Below are 21,169 nucleotides of genomic sequence, written 5' to 3' on the forward strand. Positions count from 1 at the left end.
GTGTTACCACAGCGACCAAGGGAAGAAACTAAGATGGTATCTCCACAGCCTACAGGAACAGATAAGGTGGTACGTCGGTCCCCTGAACCAGTGCTGAAGTCACTGCCACCCCTCAAGGATGTGTGGAAGGTTAACGCTGAGGAAGTTGTCCCTGAGCAAGAGACAAGGAACTTGATAGACTTTTCTGGTGAACATTTACCAGTCTCTGAATCAAATCACACTATTGGAGTTGAAAGCTTTAATCTAGGAGGAGTGAGAACAGATCAACAGGAAGATCCCTCTCTTCCCTCAGAAGGGGATTGTATTCCATGTCCTATGTTGAGTCCTGAACCTGTAAGCGAGCACTCTTCAATGGAGCTCAACCTTCAAGATAATACTAATGAAACAGCCAAAGACTTTACACAGATTGCTGGAACATACTCTCCAGTATGGCTGAGATGAAGTGTGTACCCTCCCAAAAGACTCACTTATGACAAACTGGGAGAGAGCTTGGAGGAGCGTATTCATACCATTAGCAGGACAGCTCCTGATGCAACACCCCCTACTGTCAATTGGGTGGGGGGCGACTTTACTCTAACCTTTGACACCAATGGGTGGGACACAGCAATTGCCCTGGCCTGTTCTAAGACTGATTATGAGTTGACTGAAAATGTGTATAGATGGTTACAAAGGAACCCAAAAGTGTGTATTTGTTAGACCTAGATTGTGGTTAATTTTGTGGTTAAAGGGGTTGTAAAGGTAAAAAAAATCCCCTAAATAGCTTCCTTTACCTTAGTGCAGTCCCCCTTCACTTACCTCATCCTTCGATTTTGCTTTTAAATGTCCTAAATTTCTTCTGAGAAATCCTTGCTTCCTGTACTTCTGTCTGTAACTACACACAGTAATGCAAGGCTTTCTCCCTGGTGTAGAGGAAAACTCTTGAGGGGGGAGGGGGTGAGCAGGAGTGTCGGGACGCCCACTAACACACAGCTCCTTTCTCTATCTGCAACGTAAAGAGTGTCCTGACTTGCCTGCTCACCCCCCCCCCCTCAAGAGGCTTTCTCCACACCATGGAGAAAGCCTTGCATTACTGTGTGTAGTTACAAACAGAAGAACAGGAAGTGAGGATTTCTCAGAAGAAATAAGGACATTTAAAAGCAAAATTGAAGGATGAGTAAGTGAAGTAGGACTGCACTAAGGTAAAGGAAGCTATTTAAGGAAAAAAAATTACCTTCACAAACCCCTTTAATGTTGAAACAAATCACTTATACATTATTCCTTCCTTTTTAAAAAAAAAGTGGGAAGGGTTTCCTCCCTGTCTTTGGGGACCAAAGAGTTTAAGTGGGGGGGAATGTGTAGCCCAGGGGTTGCTACTATAGATATTGTGTTGAATGGTTCATTTTTTCTTAAATTAGAGTTTGGCTCCCTCTAGTGACCACTGAACTATGTTAGGATTTTCCTTCATTCTGTGAAGTAAGCAGAGCCATGCATTGTGGGTCTGTGAAGTAAGCAGAGCCATGCATTGTGGGATATTTAGTCTGGATGAGGAAATTACTAGTTTTGTTGAACCAGCTTTGGACTACAGGACTACAGGACACACAATGCAAAGCGCACAGAAAAGCCTGCTGGGAGGGGAAATAAAAGGACATCATGGCCTGCTTTCAGCCTCTCTGGAGGCCATTCAACTGCCAGAAGGAGGTCTGTGTGTGTGACCAGGAGTGAGAGACTGCGGCCTACAGCGTAGAGTCAGATCACCCGCCCCAGGGCCAGGCATCATACAGCTAGACTTTGGTGCCTTGCTTTTCTCCCCTGTACTGTAAGGTCAGTACTGTATTACTCACACGTATAAAAAGAAATTTACAAGTGGGAATAGTTCTTCAGCTGAGCAATCATTAGCATCTTATTCTGCAACCATTGCCCTTTTGTTCTTTTGGATTAGAAGCAAGTATAATATAAGGCTAGCTGAAGACATTTGGAAGTTGAGGAACATTTACCACTTTCTTCTTTTACAAACTGTACTACATTGGAGTTCTTCCCTGAACTGCAACCTAGGGGGAGACATTTAGTGAGAAATAGTCAGATCCTGCATTTTTTTTACTGTAGTTACTGTTGTGCATTTTTGGTACTGGTCTGTGTGCTGAGGCCTCAGTGGGAAGGTATTCAATACCATGTGTTAAAAGTATTAAGGATCTTTTTCCCTGTGCACCTGTTCACATATACCCCCTTCAGGTTGTCACCAGGTTACAAGTGCATGTTATATGTGCACAGAATTATACCTCTGTCAATCATAACTTGTGTTCATTCATTTGTTATTCATAATCCCTTTCCTTGTGTTATTTTATACCACAGTAAACATTTCTGAGTGGTTCAGTAACATTGTGTGAGTTTCTCATTACTAACGTGACTTTTCAGAATGGAACCCAAAGTGTCAGAGGTAAGATAGGATGTCAGAGACCCAGTGCTGCAAACACCCACTTCCGGGTGTCAGCAGGGAATTCCCGGCCTGTGAGCACTATTGCGCATGCGGGGACACTTAGAATGGATCGTATAGGACTCGGAACGGGCATGCGCGGTAGCGCGCGGATGCATTTGCGCGCCTGTGCGCATGGGCGTTCCCCCCCAATCCCGGCGTGCGGCGCCCTATTTAAACGTGAATCCCCTGAGCATCAATGCTGGATTGTCTCTTCAGCTATACCTGTGTTCCTGTTTACCTGTTATTGAATTGACCCGTTCCTGAAATACCTGGCTTGTTTGACTACCCTTCTCAGATCCTCCTTTCCTGCCTACCTCTGCCTGGGGTTGGTTGCCCACCCAGTATGACTACAATCTCATGCTTATGAGCTCTTTAAACTTCTTGTAAAATGCTGTGAAAAAAAACATCTGATCAGATATAATGTTACTCTCAGCACCTCTGCAGGGGAGGGCTGGCAGGGGGGCAGGGTGGAAATCTCCCCCCCGGCTGGTGACACTATGCACAGCCACCGGCCGCCACTACCAAATGCTGTTTTTGCAGAGCAGGAATATGCCTGCTGGAGCTCTGTTAACACAGGTCATGGCCGCTGCTCACCTCCCACTGTGCAGGCGTGCCTGTGTCAGCTCCGAGGTAGATGGCTGCAGAGCTGAGCTATGTCTCGTCTCACACATAGCTCAGCCTCAGCGCACACCAGCGATGACATCCCCTTCTCTCTCTGCACAGACACAAGGAGAGATAGAGCTCATCTGCTGCTCCTCCTTCTGAGTCTGCCCACACTCCCCAGGCATGTGTGGGAACTGGACAGGAAGTTTGAACCCAAAAAAGCATCAGACAGCCTGCCTGTGCCTCAGCCTCCATCCTGGTAAGCTCACCCTCTCTAGTCTCTCCTGCCTCCTAGTGTATAAAAAGGGGTGCTCTGTGGACTTTGTTAAAGGGGAGGGGGCAGGCTTTGGTGAGCAGAGACCCTCTTTACACAATAGTCCACAGCATGCACCCTTAAATCAAGTTTCCCAGAACACCCCTTACATCAGATCTGATGTATATGGACTCTGATATAAGGGGGTCCTCTGTGCAGACTCTGATGTAAGGGGGGCCTCTGTGCAGACTCTGATGTAAGGGGGGCCTCTGTGCGAACTCTTTTGATCATGAAAAATCTTAGACTGTTTTCCTTGATCCATCACTTTTCCACGCCCTATGGGCCACTTGACTGGACTTGCCCCCCAGGCCTAAGGCTGCCAGCCCTCCCCTGTCTGACAGTATAATCTTCCACTTCACACCTTCAAAGCAAAGTTATACGTTATTAGAAAAAAATAATAAAAGTTATTTAAAACTTACACCACATGATGGTCCAATGGCTGCCGTATGCTCTATGGTTTTGCAATCAGTCTGAAATTAAAAAAATAAAATAAACAATCAAATCAGATCCTTGCAAACAAATGTACTTTGGTACTGATATCAACATTCTTTGGCGGTAACAATTTCTTATGAGGAGCCCTACAGCTTATTCTTACAACCACCCAAAGCCCTGACTTCTATTAAAGACTTATTAAAGACTTTTTGGAATAATTTTGGAATAATCAACGACAAATGACAGAGAGATACCAAAAGTGGACACAGAGTCTGCCATTTTCTAACCCAAATACATTGCCCTTATATTTTGGGCTTTGGAGGAAAGAGATTACAGAATCAAATTGTTTGTATCCCCATGGCTGCAAAAGATAGAGACTATAATGTACTGTAGAATACACAGATGGAGCAAGAATGTTGTCTGGTGTACAGGTGGTTCTCCAAAAATTAGCATATTGTGATAAAGTTCATTATTTTCTGTAATGTACTGATAAACATTAGACTTTCATATATTTTAGATTCATTACACACAACTGAAGTAGTTCAAGCCTTTTATTGTTTTAATATTGATGATTTCGGCATACAGCTCATGAAAACCCAAAATACCTATCTCAAAAAATTAGCATATCATGAAAAGGTTCTCTAAACGAGCTCTTAACCTAATCATCTGAATCAACTAATTAACTCTAAACACCTGCAAAAGATTCCTGAGGCTTTTAAAAACTCCCAGCCTGGTTCATTACTCCAAACCGCAATCATGGGTAAGACTGCCGACCTGACTGCTGTCCAGAAGGCCATCATTGACACCCTCAAGCAAGAGGGTAAGACACAGAAAGAAATTTCTGAACGAATAGGCTGTTCCCAGAGTGCTGTATCAAGGCACCTCAGTGGGAAGTCTGTGGGAAGGAAAAAGTGTGGCAGAAAACGCTGCACAACGAGAAGAGGTGACCGGACCCTAAGGAAGATTGTGGAGAAGGACCGATCCAGACCTTGGGGGACCTGCGGAAGCAGTGGACTGAGTCTGGAGTAGAAACATCCAGAGCCACCGTGTACAGGCGTGTGCAGGAAATGGGCTACAGGTGCTGCATTCCCCAGGTCAAGCCACTTTTGAACCAGAAACAGCGGCAGAAGCGCCTGGGCTACAGAGAAGCAACACTGGACTGTTGCTCAGTGGTCCAAAGTACTTTTTTCGGATGAAAGCAAATTTTGCATGTCATTCGGTAATCAAGGTGCCAGAGTCCGGAGGAAGACTGGGGAGAGGGAAATGCCAAAATGCCTGAAGTCCAGTGTCAAGTACCCACAGTCAGTGATGGTCTGGGGTGCCATGTCAGCTGCTGGTGTTGGTCCACTGTGTTTTATCAAGGGCAGGGTGTATGCAGCTAGCTATCAGGAGATTTTGGAGCACTTCATGCTTCCATCTGCTGAAAAGCTTTATGGAGATGAAGATTTCATTTTTCAGCACGACCTGGCACCTGCTCACAGTGCCAAAACCACTGGTAAATGGTTTACTGACCATGGTATTACTGTGCTCAATTGGCCTGCCAACTCTCCTGACCTGAACCCCATAGAGAATCTGTGGGATATTGGGAAGAGAAAGTTGAGAGACGCAAGACCCAACACTCTGGATGAGCTTAAGGCCGCTACCGAAGCATCCTGGGCCTCCATAACACCTCAGCAGTGCCACAGGCTGATTGCCTCCATGCCACGCCGCATTGAAGTGGTCATTTCTGCAAAAGGATTCCCGACCAAGTATTGAGTGCATAACTGAACATAATTATTTGAAGGTTGACTTTTTTTTTATTAAAAACACTTTTCTTTTATTGGTCGGATGAAATATGCTAATTTTTTGAGATAGGAATTTGGGGTTTTCATGAGCTGCATGCCAAAATCATCAATATTAAAACAATAAAAGGCTTGAACTACTTCAGTTGTGTGTAATGAATCTAAAATATATGAAAGTCTAATGTTTATTAGTACATTACAGAAAATAATGAACTTTATCACAATATGCTAATTTTTTGAGAACCACCTGTATATGCAGAGTTAGTGGGAAAACCTGCAAGAGGAGTTCTTGCTATATATTTAAAGTGGATGTAAACCCCCCAAAAAATCATAATAATTAAAGCAGAGTTCCACTCAAAAATGGAACTTCCACTTTCAGAACCCTCCCCCCCCCCTCCTGTGTCACATTTGACACCTTTTAGGGGGAGGGGGAGCAGATGCCTGTGTAGTACAGGTATTTTTCTCCCACTTCCGGGCATAGATACCCGAGCCACCTGCGGGTATCTATGCCACTTCCCGCTCCCCCCCGCTGTCTTCTGGGAGGCACACAGGTCCCAGAAAACAGTCAGGACTAGTGGGAACGGGCAGCGCGAGTCACGCATGTGCAATAGGGAGCCAGGAAATGAAGCCGTAAGACTTCACTTCCTGATTCTCTTACGGAAGATGGCGGCGCCTCCACCTGAGAGCCTGAAGGAGAGATTGGCTTGGGGTGCCAACATAATGGGTGCCCTGGACAGGTAAGTGTCCTTATTTTAAAAGTCAGCAGCTGCAGTATTTATAGCTGCTGACTTGGCAAAACATTGTAAAAAAAAATTGGCGGAGCTCCACTTTAAGGCTTGCACCTTGTACAGTATAGAATTTCATGTCATCTATGCTCAGTCTTGCCACAAAGAGTTAATCCAGCTTTGAGCAGTCCTCTTATCTTTTTTCAGTGAGGTAAAAACTGACACACAGAGAAATAGGTGTCAGTTCTTCCCCCATGCTGTGAGTGACAGGTGATTTACATATATCATGCACGAGCCTGGGAGCTCAGCACATCAGGTCATAGCACATCAGGGTACAGGGCACAGCACATCAGGGTACAGCACATCAGGGTACAGGGCACAGCACATCAGGGTACAGCACATCAGGGTACAGGCCACAGCACATCAGGGCACAGGGCACATCAGGGCACAACACGTACAGGGCACATTACATCAGGGTACAGGGCACAGCACATCAGGGCCCATCACAGCACACCACATTGAGGCACAGCAGCTCGGGTAATGGGGCACATCAGGGGATGGGGCACATCAGGGCACGGGGCACATCAGGGCACAGGGCACATAGCACATCAGGGCACATAGCACATCAGGGCACAGAGCACATCAGGGCACAGAGCACATCAGGGCACATAGCACATCAGGGCACAGGGCACATCAGGGCACAGGGCACATCAAGGCACATAGTACATCAGGGCACAGGGCACATCAGGACACAGGGCACATCAGCACACGGGCATGGGGCACATCAGGACACGGGGGCACAGGGCGCACATCAGGGCACATTGTTTACCAGCCAGCATGCAGAGTAGCGCAGGCAGGAAGCGTGTGTAATAAGTTCTCTCTCATGTCTCGCTGTGGCTGCTCCCCGCCCACCGACGGCCTCTCCTCTCTTCTCGTCCATCCCAGATGATGTCACAAACAAATTGGGTTGGACGAGAAGAGAGGAGGGGCCGCCGGGGGGTGGGGAGCAGCCGCAGCGAGACATGAGAGAGAACTTGTTGCACACGCTTGCTGCCTGCGCTACTCTGCATGCTGGCTAAGTGGCTAAATCTCGATCTACCCGTCAAGCGCCAGCTGTCGTGATTGATGGGTAGATCGCTGCAGACCTCCGACCGGCCCACTGAGCCATCGGCCCACCGGGAATCTCCCAGGAGTCCCAATGGCCAGTCCATCCCAGGCTTTGGTGCAGCTTTACTTACCTTACTGCCTTAGATACAGGTCTATAATTGTTTTGTGATTTTAAACTCGCATTTTTTTTTTAACACTTTTAGGAGCTAATTCAATTTTCTTACTGAGTATACAGCTTATTTATCTTTCAATACTTGCCTACATTCCAATTGAATCAGGTGCCATGTCCACTGCCCCAGGTTTCTTTTTTCAGGGTGGCTCTTTTTCTTGCAGTGTCCTATGGAGCTACCCTCACATAAAGGGACTAGAGTTGTATCTTTCTACACTGTATACATCAATAGAGACACAAAGCCCCATAACCTAGGATGGCAAGACTCTCCCTTGCTCCTCCCTCCTTCCTTTTTCCTTATCCAGGCTAACAGATCAACTCAAGCATGCACTACCCACTTTTATTGCCCCGTACACACGATCGTAAATTCTGACAGCAAAAGTCCGACCGTATGTAGGCTCCATCTGACTTTTGCTGTCGGAATTTCCACCAACAAATGATTGAGAGCTGGTTCTCAAATTTTCTGACTGAAAAAATCGGAAAATCCGATCGTCTGTAGCAATTCTGATGCGCAAAATTCCAACGCATGCTCGGAATAAATTTGTCGCATGTTTGGAAGCATTGAACTTAATTTTCCTGGCTCGTCGTAGTGTTGTACGTCACTGCAATCTTGACGGTCGAAAGTTCAGAGAACTTTTGTGTGACCGTGTGTATGCAAGCCAAGCTTGAGTGGAATTCCGTTTGAAAAACCATCCAAGGTTTTTCCGATGGAAAATACGATCGTGTGTACGCGGCATAACTCTTTCTGTGAAGACCCACAGTTCAGGTAAGCAGCACTGAAAGAGCATATGACAGCAGCAAATAATTTTAATGTAGCATTACCCCCGGAGGAGCTGCTGGATGTTTGGGCGGCACATTACCTCATGGCTCTTTCGAATTTCTAGGGGTAAATGATGCGTATTGCATATAGTAGAAGTAAAGGAATGTCCACGACAGGTGCTCTTTGCTATGCTCTTCATTACCCAGCCGGGTAAAAACAGTAAACTTATGGTGAGGAAAGTAAAGTTGAAGAAGAAGTGAGAATAGCAGATTCAGGCGTGAGGATAGGGAAACAGTCTTGCTCCCAATCGTAACACTTCTCTGCGCTACTCCTGCCGGAGTGGGTTTAGCGTACCCGGACAGGCCTCTCTCACTGACCTGGCAGCCGGAGTATCACTCGAACAATTGTAGGAAAAGTCTCTGCCACAGACCCTCCTTGGTGAACTTGAACTTGAGGAAAGGTCTCTGCCACAGACCCTCCTCGGTGAGCCTCAGAAAGATACCTCTGCCACAGGCCCTCTCTGGATTGAATTCTTGGAGATATCCCTCCTTAGATGAGTTACGCCTGGATCTCCTTCAACTTGTCGCCCAGGTACCGACTGACAGGTGATCAATCCCTCAGTGTCCGGCTACCTCGATCCCCAGTGGTTTGTCCAGGCCCTTTTGGACCGTCAGCCTCTCAATTGTGCTCCTCAGACTGACTCCCCACCGAACAGCAGTACAGCTTTGGATCCTCAAAGGTGGGAACCCAGTCACTCACTGGGTATCCGTCGCTGTTCAGATTCTCCGGGCTAGCATGGCCCCGAAACCAGAAACACAGCGTGCCCCCCCCCCCCGGTCAGGTAGGCCATAACATCCGGGGCGCCGTAATGTGGCCACCCTAAAGGTGGGTGCCACACTGGACGAAGAAGACCCAGGACCAATGGAGTGTGCCCCATAAATACCCCTCCCAGCAAAGTCAAACCCTCCTGATTGGCTGCTGGGAAAGAGCACCCAAACCTTGACTCCACTGCTGCCACCTGCAGCACCAGGGCTGGAGGAACACCTCCAGCCCTGGTCTAACTACACTCTGATCTTACCCTTAAATTTGACTAGCACCGGTACAGGCTTTTTTCAGGGGGAACTTGGAGGAACTCAGTTCCACCACCTTTGGCTCAGACCCTTTGGTGCCTGCTCACCACAATCACTTGTAAACACAGAAGTCTGGTTTCTGTGTTTACAAGTGACAGCTATGCACTCTGTGTGTAACCCCCCTGAACTCTGCACTCTGTATGTAATGCAATCCTGGTATTTAATGCCCCATTAAGACCCTTCTACTGTTTGTGAAATCTGAACGGGATCGTGGTTGAGTTCCTGCACCTATTTTCTGAGAACAAAAGCTCTGCCGGTACTATAAAGTACACAGGCGCTACACACTCCCCCTACCTGAATAGACACTGTCCTCAGTGTCTCAAGAAAGGGTATTCACTCCTGAATACCTGACCTGAATCTGCATAACAAAAAAAGGATAGTAGAAAAGAAGAAAATAGAAAATTTAGAAACATTTTAAAGCATTATCATATAAGCATTTATGTACAGTGATACACAGAACATTTTACAATCCTGGCTATCTATTCTGCCCCATTCTCCGACAGATGTTGATAGCTGGTCACTCCACCTGCAAAACACAAATAGGTAGATTCAGGTAGAGTTAGGCCGACTTATCAGTAGATAAGTTGACCTAACTCAGAATCTACGCCGACTTATGTTTAAGCGTATGCTCAAACAGAGATACGCTTAAACATATCTAAGATACGACGGCTTGCGCCGTCGTATCTTAGATTGCAATATTTTGGATGGCCGCTAGGTGGCGCTTCCATTGCGGTCGGTGTAGAATATGTAAATGAGTTGATACGCCGATTCACGAACGTACGCCCGGCCGCCGCAGTCGATTTACTCGGTTTCCGTAAGGCATTAGCAGGCCTAAAGTTATTCCATCTATTAGGTGGAATAACAATGTTAAAGTATGGCCGCCGTTCCCGCCGCGAGATTCAAATTTTTTATGTCGTTTGCGTAAGTCATCCACGAATCGGGATTTGCGTTGTTTAAGTCCACGTCAAAATCAATAGGCCCGTGCGGCGTAAGTAGCCACAATGCACACTGGGAAATGTAGGCGCCCGGCGCATGCGCAGTTAAGAAAAACGTAAAAAACGTGAGGTCAAGCCTCATTGCCATCAAACACGCCCCCCTCAAAGACATTTGAATTCGGCGCCCTTACGCCCGCCCGCTTTAGGCTACGCCGCCGTATATTAGCAGGCAAGTACATTGAGAATCATGTACTTGCCTAGCTAACTTACGGCAGCGTAGCCTAAACAGGCTAAGCTACGCCGCCGCAAGTTTAGCCGATTGTCTGTGAATCTACCTAAAAATTGGAAGAATCCCCCAAAAAAACACATATACCGTACATTAATTATTTAAATTTATGATCCCTGAGGGGTGAACTGGAGCTGCACCTCTGCCAACTAAGTTGAAATCTCCTTTCCTCCCAGAGACACATCCAAATAACTATATATATATACAATCACTAAGATTGGAATTAAAACTGCACCCTCTCGTCAGAGGGCAAAATTTCCCTTTCTCCCAAAGAGACATTCATTAAGTGCTGAGGCATATAAAACAACAATAATTATATTTATGTATTTTTTCCCCCTCTACAACAGGGGTGGGGAACCTTTTTTCTGCCAAGGGCCATTTGGATTTTTGTAACATCATTTGGGGGCCGTACAAAATGATCAACTTAAAAATTAGCACCGCACATCTGGACCCCTTTTACATTACACAGCACTGCATCTCTGGACCCCTTTTACATTACACAGCACGGCACCTCTGGACCCCTTTTACATTACACAGCACCGCACCTCTGGACCCCTTTTACATTACACAGCACCGCACCTCTGGACCCCTTTTACATTACACAGCACCGCACCCCTGGACCCCTTTTACATTACACAGCACCGCACCCCTGGACCCCTTTTACATTACACAGCACCGCACCCCTGGACCCCTTTTACATTACACAGCACCGCACCCCTGGACCCCTTTTACATTACACCGCACATCTGGACCCCTTTTACATTACACAGCACCGCACCTCTGGAACCCTTTTACATTATACAGCACTGCATCTCTGGACCCCTTTTACATTACACAGCACCGCACCCCTGGACCCCTTTTACATTACACAACACCGCATCTCTGGACCCCTTTTACATTATACAGCACTGCATCTCTGGACCCCTTTTACATTACACAGCACCGCATCTCTGGACCCCTTTTACATTACACAGCACCGCATCTCTGGACCCCTTTTACATTACACAGCACTCTGGACCCCTTTTACATTACACAGCACTCTGGACCCCTTTTACATTACACAGCAACACTCTGCACCACTAGACCCCTTTAGATTTACACAGACACCCCCCCAGCTCTGTTCTTTCCTGCATTAATCATGCAGATGGAGAGACAGTGAGCAGCGCTGAACAGAGGGCAATCACCTGCTGGTTTACTTATGTTAGATTCAGCAACTCTCTACTCAGCGCTGCTCAATGTCTCTCTCTCCCCAGCGGTACAGGAGAGTGTTTGCTTACCTTGCAGCTGGAGATGGAGAAAATTAAACTTGGCGCGCCGCCACCGCGCTGTAAACACGTGCACACGTCAGCGCAGAGGCACAGCGCCTCCCACTCCACTGCCCGCCAATCGCTGCCATTATCTGTTTTTTTCAGCTCTTCCGCCTGGTTGGCTGGTGTTCCCCGCCACTCCCACATCGAGAGAGACAGACAGTTCCACCAGCCAACCAGGCGGAAGGGCTAAAAAAAAAGGTTTCCTGCTCGTGGGACTCGGGGCACACACTCAGCGGCACAGGGGGGCCGGATGGAATGATTTTGCGGGCCGCATGCGGCCCGCGGGCCGTAGGTTCCCCACCCCTGCTCTACAAGGATAAGGAAGAAAACATAGTTATGTACAATAGTCTTTACTTTCTGTGCTGGTAGAGGTTGCAGAACACTGCCCCTAGTGGTCAGCACGCTGGTACTACCAGGGTAAGGCAGTCCATTGCTCACTCAGAACAATCAATAGAAAAAGAGAGACATAAAAACTGTTTCCTCTCCTTCTTTCTTTTTCCTGGTGCTGTGAAGAAGCCGGCAAGACCCTATACTTACTAACTTTTCAAACCCCCCAAAGTTCTGCACAAACAACAAAGTGTGGATCCAGTGGAATGAAAACAAAAACTGGAAAGGGGCAACAGTTCCTGTCCGTAACTTCTTTAAAGCAATGAATAAAGGTGACAACGCAGGCATTGGGCCTACTTGTAGAACCTTGGATCTGGCAGAGTGATAATGTCCTCTCGCTGATTTGTAGTGGTAACAGAGAAAACTTGATCCACTTTCCCAGGACATTTAAGAACCACTCTATCACTGAAAATGTACCGGCCAGGGCTCCAGTCTCTCAAGCAATCCTCGAAACGACGGCCAACACAGACAAATGCATACTTTGTGTTGCGGTCGGCCTTTGGTACATTCAAGTGTTCCCAGATTGCATCCTGGTACCAGTCCTCTCTCATCTTTTCAATTACAGGCATGAGGGCGGGAGGTACATAGGGATATTCCCACCCAAAATCAATGGCCACCCTTCTCATGAAGATGGGCTGTAGGAGGGCCAGCCGCGGCAAGGTACGGGGGTTCCCAAATCTTTGTAGGACGATAGCATTGGGAGCTCTCTTCAATACAGGCAGAAGAGCAGGCATGGGGTTAACGACACTGGTACCTGGCACTCCAACCTCCCATGTTAACTGTGGGACACCCACAAGTGGTGCGGCATGGCCGAAGCGTTTCTTGCATCTACGGGACTTTTTGGCTCGGGAGCTTTTACCCCACGAAGACTCGGGAAACTCTGGTTCGAACCATCTATCATCCCCATCGTCAGACAAAGTCCAAGTCCGATGTGTCACACTCCTCTGCGGGCTGACATGTACGTCCTCCGGCAAAGAAATTAGCTGTATCACTCTTGCTCACAGGCAGGCCTCAACCACCGCCGTGGGAGGCCTGAACGGGGCCCATCTTAGCGATAGCGTGCCACACAAAGCGTGACCCCATGCAAATGATGGGCCGAACAAACGGCGCATGCGCCATCCCGTGGACGTATCCCAGTGCGCATGCTCAGAATCACGTCAAATATACTCCCTAAGATACGACGTGAACGTAACCTACGCCCAGCCTTGCGCAAACCGCGTATATTATGCGCCGGGCGCAACTACGTTCGTTAATCGCCGTATCTCCCTCATTTGCATATTTGCAATGAGGCGGCCAGCGTAAATATGCGCCCAAGATACGCCGGCGTAGGAAAGTTACGTCGGTCGGAGGAAGCCTATCTTCAGGCGTATCATTGACACTACGCGGCGTATCTCGAGATACGTCGGCGTAAGTGCTACATGAATCCGGGCCTAAGTATTCCAAATTTTCCATTTTCGGCGATCTGAATACTGTGAAGTGTAAAGGAGGGAATAGGGGTCTTTTAGACCCCCGATCCCTCCATAAAGAGTACCTGTCACCACCTATTACTGTCACAAGGGATGTTTACATTCCTTGTGACAGCAATAAAAGTGATCAAATGATTTTTTTTTTTAAAACACAATATAATAATGTAAAAATAAATAATATATATATTTTTTAAAGTGCCCCAGTCCCCGCGAGCTCGCGCAGCAAAGAAAACGCATACGGAAGTCGTGCCTGCATATATAAACAGTGTTCAAATCACACATGTGAGGTATCACCGCGATCGTCAGAGTGAGAGCAATATTTGTAGCACTAGACCTCCTATGTAACTCTAACATGGTAGCCGTAAAAAGTGTCGCCTATGGAGATTTTTCGGTAACGTCATTTGTCGCCATTCCACGAGTGCGTGCAATTATAAAGCGTGACATGTTTGGTATCTATTTACTCGGCGTAACATCATCTTTCACATTATACAAAAAAATTGGGGTAACTTTACTTTTTTTTTTATTCATGAAAGTGTATTTTTTCCCAAAAAGTTACGTTTAAAACACTGCTGCATAAATACCGTATGACATAAAATATTGCAACAGTCGCCATTTTATATATATATATATATATATATATATATATATATATATATATATATATATATATATATATATATATATATATAATATTTGGGGGTTCTAAGTAATTATCTAGCAAAAACTATAGATTTTAACTTGTAAACACCAAATGTCAGAAATAGGCTTAGTCATGAAAGGGTTATATATAGCGTATGTATTAATTAACAGTATAAAACATACATACAGAAGACTTGAAAAATGTGGTCTGTGGTCACAAGGCAAAAAAAAGTAAACAATGTTGTATGCAAACCAAAAACCTGGCGATTGGTTTACCTACAGTATTTGCACTGACATTTAGGGTTTTTTTTGGGGTTTTTTTTTGCCTTGTGGCCACAGACCATATTTTTCGTGTCTTCTGTATGTATGTTTTATACTACTAATTTATTTTAAATACATTTTTGATACTAATAAATACAATATATTTAATACTATTATTCCTGACCTTTGCACATTCATTGAGGAAGATTTCTTTCTCTATCAATCAAATAGGTTGTCAAGTATAAAAAAAAATGAGGGGAAAATAAAAAAAAATTGCTATAGCAGCTGGAAATTTGTTCACAAGTTGAAAGGGTTAAAGCACCCCCATTTAACCCACTGCTACCACAATGATATACAAGAGACATGTACATAACAGTCATTATATTTACCTCATCTGCTTTAGCAGCACATGGAGTCAGGGGAGATTTGCATTTAGATTCACTAATGCAATACAGACATCCATTTGATATACACTCCAAGCAACTGCAACAGGAAAATATTCAATTATTGTCCTAATAAAAGTATTTCTTTTTATAAGCACCCAACAACCAATTGCTGACTTCCATTCTCCAACAGCCTTTTCTAGTACCTTGAAGACCATTTATAAATAATAAGAGGGCGGAAATATGTAATTCTTACTTATCCAGTGTGAATCTTTGTGCAGGGTGTCTGGTCTTGTATCCGCCCCCTGCTGGGTCCCTCCCACAGCCTATGTGCAGTACAATGATGATGTCATTGCTACTTTATAGTAGAAGTAATAACTGGGTTCTCAAAGTGTGCACACAAAGTGTTGTTTTTTTTTTATATATATATATATATATATATATATATATATATATATATATATATATATATATATATAATCTATTACTATTGAAGAATTTATTTGAAAGGAAGTTGTTATGCCCAGAGTTCAACTTTAAATCTATAACTTTTGTTAAATCAGTGCCTGGTGATCCTGCCATGGATGCCCTTTTTTAGGCACTTCCTGTTATAGGGTGACAATGCTCTGTCCCTGTCTTCAAATTGTTCTCTTGCATTGTCACCTTGTCACACGCTCTCTCAATGGAGACTAAAAGCACAGGCATGGTCTGCTGTGGTCAGCAAACCCATCATGAGAAATAACATCAGCATTTACTGGATTGTATGCACATAGACAGGAAGTGGCTGCATAGAGGATGCAGGAGATTGGCAGTCTTGATATGCAACAAAGCATGACAAAAACGCAAAAACAGTATTTTATGAGAAACAAAAAAAGCCTGCTAATTGTGTATGCCAAAACAGTGGTTTAGCAAAAGAAATGTCATTCAGTTAGTGTTTACATGTACTTAAAATTTTCAAGGCCTAGTACACACCAACTGTAGTGTGGGGAACGCTTTACTGCATATCCCGCATCGCATTGGAATGCACTGCCTTTTTTTCACACGTGCAGGTACTATTAATTAATAGCACCCCAAACGCATCTAATGCCGCGTACTCATGATCGGACATTTTGACGACAAATCTGTGGATTTTTTTCCGACCGATGTTGGCTCAAACTTGTCTTGCATATACACTGTCGCACAAATGTTGTCGGAAATTCCAAACGCCAATAACACGGTCACGTACGATGACACTATTAAAGGGAAGTTCAATACCAGTCGTGTTAGTAGAAGTTTGGTGAAAGACGATTTGCGCTTTTCAGCCTTCTGCTTTTCAGTCCATTACGAATGCTTGTTTTTCCAGACCGAGTGCTTCCGTCTCGTACTTGATTCAGAGCATGCGTGGAATTTTGTGAGTCGGAATTGTCTACACACGATCGGAATTTTCAAAAATGGATTTTGTTGTTGGAAAATTTGAGAACCAGCTCTCAAATTTTTGTTGTCGGAAAATCCGACAGAAAATGTCCGATGGGGCCTACACACGGTTGGAATTTCCGACAACAAGCTCCCATCGAACATTTGTTATTGGAAATTCCGAGCGTGTATGCGGCATTACAAATATGCATTACAGCCACCACACCGTACTGCAGTACTATGTGGTTTGGTGCAGGGTGTTTTTAAAGGCGCACTCGTCGTACTTTTGCACATTCTGGTGTGAACTGGCCCTAAAGAGCTAAAAATAGGTTGTAGCTCTTTAAAGCGGTTCCAATCATGTGTATGATTTAAAAAAAAGATATATCTCTTGCTATCATCCAATGTATATTGAAGCAGAGTTCCATCCTTAAGTGGAACTTCCGTTAATCGGATCCCCCCCCCCTCCGGTGCCATAATTGGCACCTTTCGGGGGAACAGGATACCTTTCACACTTACAGGAATCCGGGCCGTGGCCCGTGATGTCAGCGCAGGGCTCCCTCCTCCTCACCCAGCTGCCAGGCCAATAGGCCAATAGGAGAGAGGAACACCGCTTTAACGAATGAATAGTCTCGTTATTAGCGCCGATTTTGTGCATATTTTATAAGAAAAATTACCATATATTTTTGCTGCTAGGGAATTCCCATCTTACTTGTGGGCAGGCGAAGCCCACAAGTATAAACTTCCAGGATACAGTGCTGCTGCATTACCAGCATGCACCACTCGTTTTCGCGCATGCGCAGTAAGTACAGCAAGTGCCACAGGAAACTTATGATGTTGCCATCACAACGGGCGTCGTCGTCAGAAGTGCCCGCCCCGTTGTGATGGCAACCATGATAAGCCTATCAAATACCATGATTCTAGCCCTTTGCGATGCCCAGTGACTCCTGGGAAATGATGACACATCTCCCAGGAGCACTAGCGAGCACCGGCGTCGAGGTAAATGACGTCAGGCGCCACGGAGGGGGAAGGGTCAGGTTTCAAGGGACCCTATAGCAACAGCCCTGGACAAGTAAGTAAGTAAAAAAAAATGTTTTTCCAAATGTATTTGCTGATGAATACTGTAAAGTAAATTTTATAGGTGGAACTCCGCTTTAAGAGCATCCATTTCCTTAGTAAGTGACAGTAAACCAGTAGCGATGTCCTTGTGTATATTTACTAAATATTTAAACAACCAAATCTCCAGACTGAGGTAAAGGCAGCTATTATAATGACAAAGTATTCAACTATTTTTACTGGTACTTAGCATAGTATGAGATGTTGCCATGGCAACCATGACCAAATTACGCTAAGGTACTATTGTATCTAAAGTAATGTATCCAGCATAAGATAGAACAAAAGAAAAGACAAAGAAAAGGTATTGTGACTAAGCTACAAAGCGGTAAAATTAGTCCCAACATGCACTACAATAACAATATGTGAAGAAAAGAAAGTGGTCAATATTTACCTGGACTGTGAATACTGAGAGCAATTATTAAACTGGAAATGTTCTAACATCTCTAGATGTGTGCTTGCTGCTTTAGCAGTCAATACATCTGAAAGGCAAAATAAAGTAATAAATACAATACCATTTTTTATTTTATTTTTTTAACAAAACGTAGCGTGTCTTTTTCTTCCAGACACTTTTTCTGCTGCTCTGTGACATTGTAAGTTCTTTATAGCGTACCATGGCACGCCTTAAGCCTTGTACACACGATTAGTTTTCCAGGCGGGAAAACTGTGAGGAGAGCATTTGGCCGGGAATCCCAAAAACCGCCGGACAAAAAAAGAGAACCAGCTCTCTTTTTTCCCGCCGGGAAATCCGGCGGATTTTTGTCCGGTGGTTTTTGGTAGTTTTCCTATAGGAAAAACTGCGATGGAGCATACACACGGCCAGGATTCACGGCCAAAGTACCATTGCAGTTTTCCTGTCGGGAAAACTGGCCGTGTGTAGGGGAGAGACTGAACCGAGCAGGTTCTCGGCTTTCACCTCGGGAAATCCTGTACGTGTGTACGAGGCATCAGAAATAATTAGCAAAGGTACTTAAATCACTGTTATGCCACGTACACACGATCGGTTCATCCGATTAAAACGGACCGATGGATTTTTTTCATCAGATATCCAATGAAGCTGACTTTCATCAGTCTTGCCTACACACCATCAGTTAAAAATCCGATTGTGTCCAACGCGGTGACGTAAAACACAATGACGTGCAGAGAAAAATTAAGTTCAATGCTTCAGAGAATTCTGAGAATGCGTGGATTTTTGACCGATGGATTTCCCCACAGACGATCATTTTTTTCTATCGTGTTTTAAACCATCACAAATTTTTAAAACAGGTTCTATTTTTTTTTACAGATGGGAAAAAAAAACGATGGGGCCCACACACGATCGGTTCGTCCGATGAAAACAGACGAACCGATCGTGTGTACAGGGCATTAGTCTCCACAGATTGCAGATCCAAAACATTTTGCAATCCTCCTAAAGTTTTCATGGCAGCTTCAACATTTGACCTACTCATTACATAGTTACATAGTAGGTAAGGCCAAAAAAAGACAACAGTCCACCCAGTTCAGCCTATGTGGGTGCATTTGTATCAGTGTCTGTAATGCTTTCCCATATGCCTGTATGTTGTGTCTTTTAAGATGTACATCTAAAAGTCTTTTAAAAATATCCATACTCCTCGCAGTCACCACCCCTTGTGGGAGAAAGTTACATATCCTTATTGCCCTAACAGTGAAGAACCCCCTACACAGTTTAAGGTACAGGGTCATTGTCAACAGCAACTTCTCCAACTCTTAATATTACAGTGATGAATATGTGTTATATTCACATGTACACAAATAGTTGCCTTGACAGCCATACTAATGGGGCCCCGTTCCAACTCCAGGCCCTATAGTAGCCGCATGCATAGCTCCCAACTGTCCCTGATTTCGAGGGACTGTTCCTCATTTGGGACAAAGTCCCTCTGTCCCTCTTTCCTCCTCTTTTGTCCCTCATTTAGGTCTGATCTATATAGTTGTATATAAAATGCACTACACATCTATCAAAAGATAAGACCACCAGCGGGGTACCCAAAAAGAAGGATCGGGGATGCTCTGTGCAAAACCATTGCACAGAGCAGATAAGTATAGCATGTTTTTTTATTGTTTTGTTTTTTAAATCCAACCTTTAGAACCACTTTAAGACAAGCTTTGCGATAGTTTTTTTTCACATTACCACATTTTTACATCATCATCATTGGTCTTTACATTTACATTTTAAACCTCACTACATAAAAAATTGCCAAACAATAGAATATATAACTCATCAAGATATATTCTACATATTGAATTAAAGCGGTTCTAAAGCCTAAACATTATTAGCCGGATTCAGGTAGAGCGGCGTATCTTAGATCGTCGTAGCGCATCTCATTTGCGATATGCCGACGTAACATAGAGAGGCAAGTACAGTATTCTCAAAGCACTTGCTCCGTAAGTTACGTCGGCATAGCGTAAATGGGCCGGCGTAAGCCCGCCTAATTTAAAGTAGGCAGGTAGTGGGCGTGTTGTATAAAAATGAATCGTGACCCCATGTAAATGAAGCGCCGAAGCATGCTCAGAATCACGTCGAATTTACTCCCTAAGATACGCCGGCTCAATTCATAAGACGTGAACGTAACATACGCCCAGCCCCATTCACGTACGACTTACGCAAACAACGTAAAATCCGACGGAAGTTCCGACGTCCATACCCTACACGACTTAGACCAGCTATTTGGTGGTTTATCTTTACGCCGGACGTACGCCTTACGTAAACGGCATAGCTTACTGCGACGGGCGCAAGTACGTTCGTGAATCGGCGTATCTAGGTCATTTGCATATTAGACGCGTAAATCAATTGAAGCGCCCCTAGCGGCCAGCGTAAATATGCACCCAAGATACGACAGCGTAGGAGACTTACGTCGATCGTAGGAAGCCAAAATTCAGGCTATCTTGTACTGTGAATACGGCGCATAGATACGATGGCGCATCCGTGGACTTACGCGGCGTATATAAAGATACATCGGCGTAAGTCTTTATGAATCCGGGCCTATGTGCCTTAAAGCATTCCTTACATTATGGTAAAAAATGTTTAGGCATCAGCATCTCCCCCCTCCCCGTTACTTACCTGAGCCCTCATTGCACCCAGTGCCTTGCATGTCTGCAGCTCTTCTTATTTCCCCTCACTTCCAGGTCTCGCTGACTTTGCCGGGGCACCGGAGCTATTGGCTCGTAGTGCTGTCCTACAAAGCCAGTTACGAGGGAGCAGGGTGCGAGGCAGAGTCTTGCTGTCTGTGTCAATGGATGCAGCAACAGGGCTTGGGAGCGAGCATATATGAGCACTTCCCATGGGGGCACTGGACAGAGAGGAGGGGCCAAGAGCGCCGGCGAGGGGACCCGAGAGGAGGAGGTTTGCGGCCGCTCTGTGCAATTCCATTGCACAGAGCAGGTGAGTATAGACGTGTTTGTAAATATTATTTTATCTACTTTTTTACCTTTCCAATCACTTTCATGGTATGCTTTAAAAACAATAAAAAATGTGTTCAATTTATGTCTGAAAATAACAAAACATTGTAGCCC

The 21,169-nt window shown here is 45.1% G+C and overlaps 1 protein-coding gene across 1 annotated transcript in view; it reads right to left on the reverse strand.

The window, feature by feature from the left end:
* Window positions 1-21,169, reverse strand: part of PLXNC1 (plexin C1) — a 151,119-nt gene that overhangs the window by 89,526 nt on the left and 40,424 nt on the right. The window contains exons 7-9 of the mRNA XM_040344126.1: window positions 18,036-18,123; window positions 15,146-15,239; window positions 3,788-3,838 (exon numbers count right to left, since the gene is read on the reverse strand). Coding sequence (XP_040200060.1) covers window positions 3,788-3,838; window positions 15,146-15,239; window positions 18,036-18,123 — 233 coding nt within the window. The remainder of the gene's footprint in view (window positions 1-3,787; window positions 3,839-15,145; window positions 15,240-18,035; window positions 18,124-21,169) is intronic.

This window comes from Rana temporaria, chromosome 3 (assembly GCF_905171775.1).
Source record: "Rana temporaria chromosome 3, aRanTem1.1, whole genome shotgun sequence".
Lineage (NCBI taxonomy): Eukaryota > Metazoa > Chordata > Amphibia > Anura > Ranidae > Rana > Rana temporaria.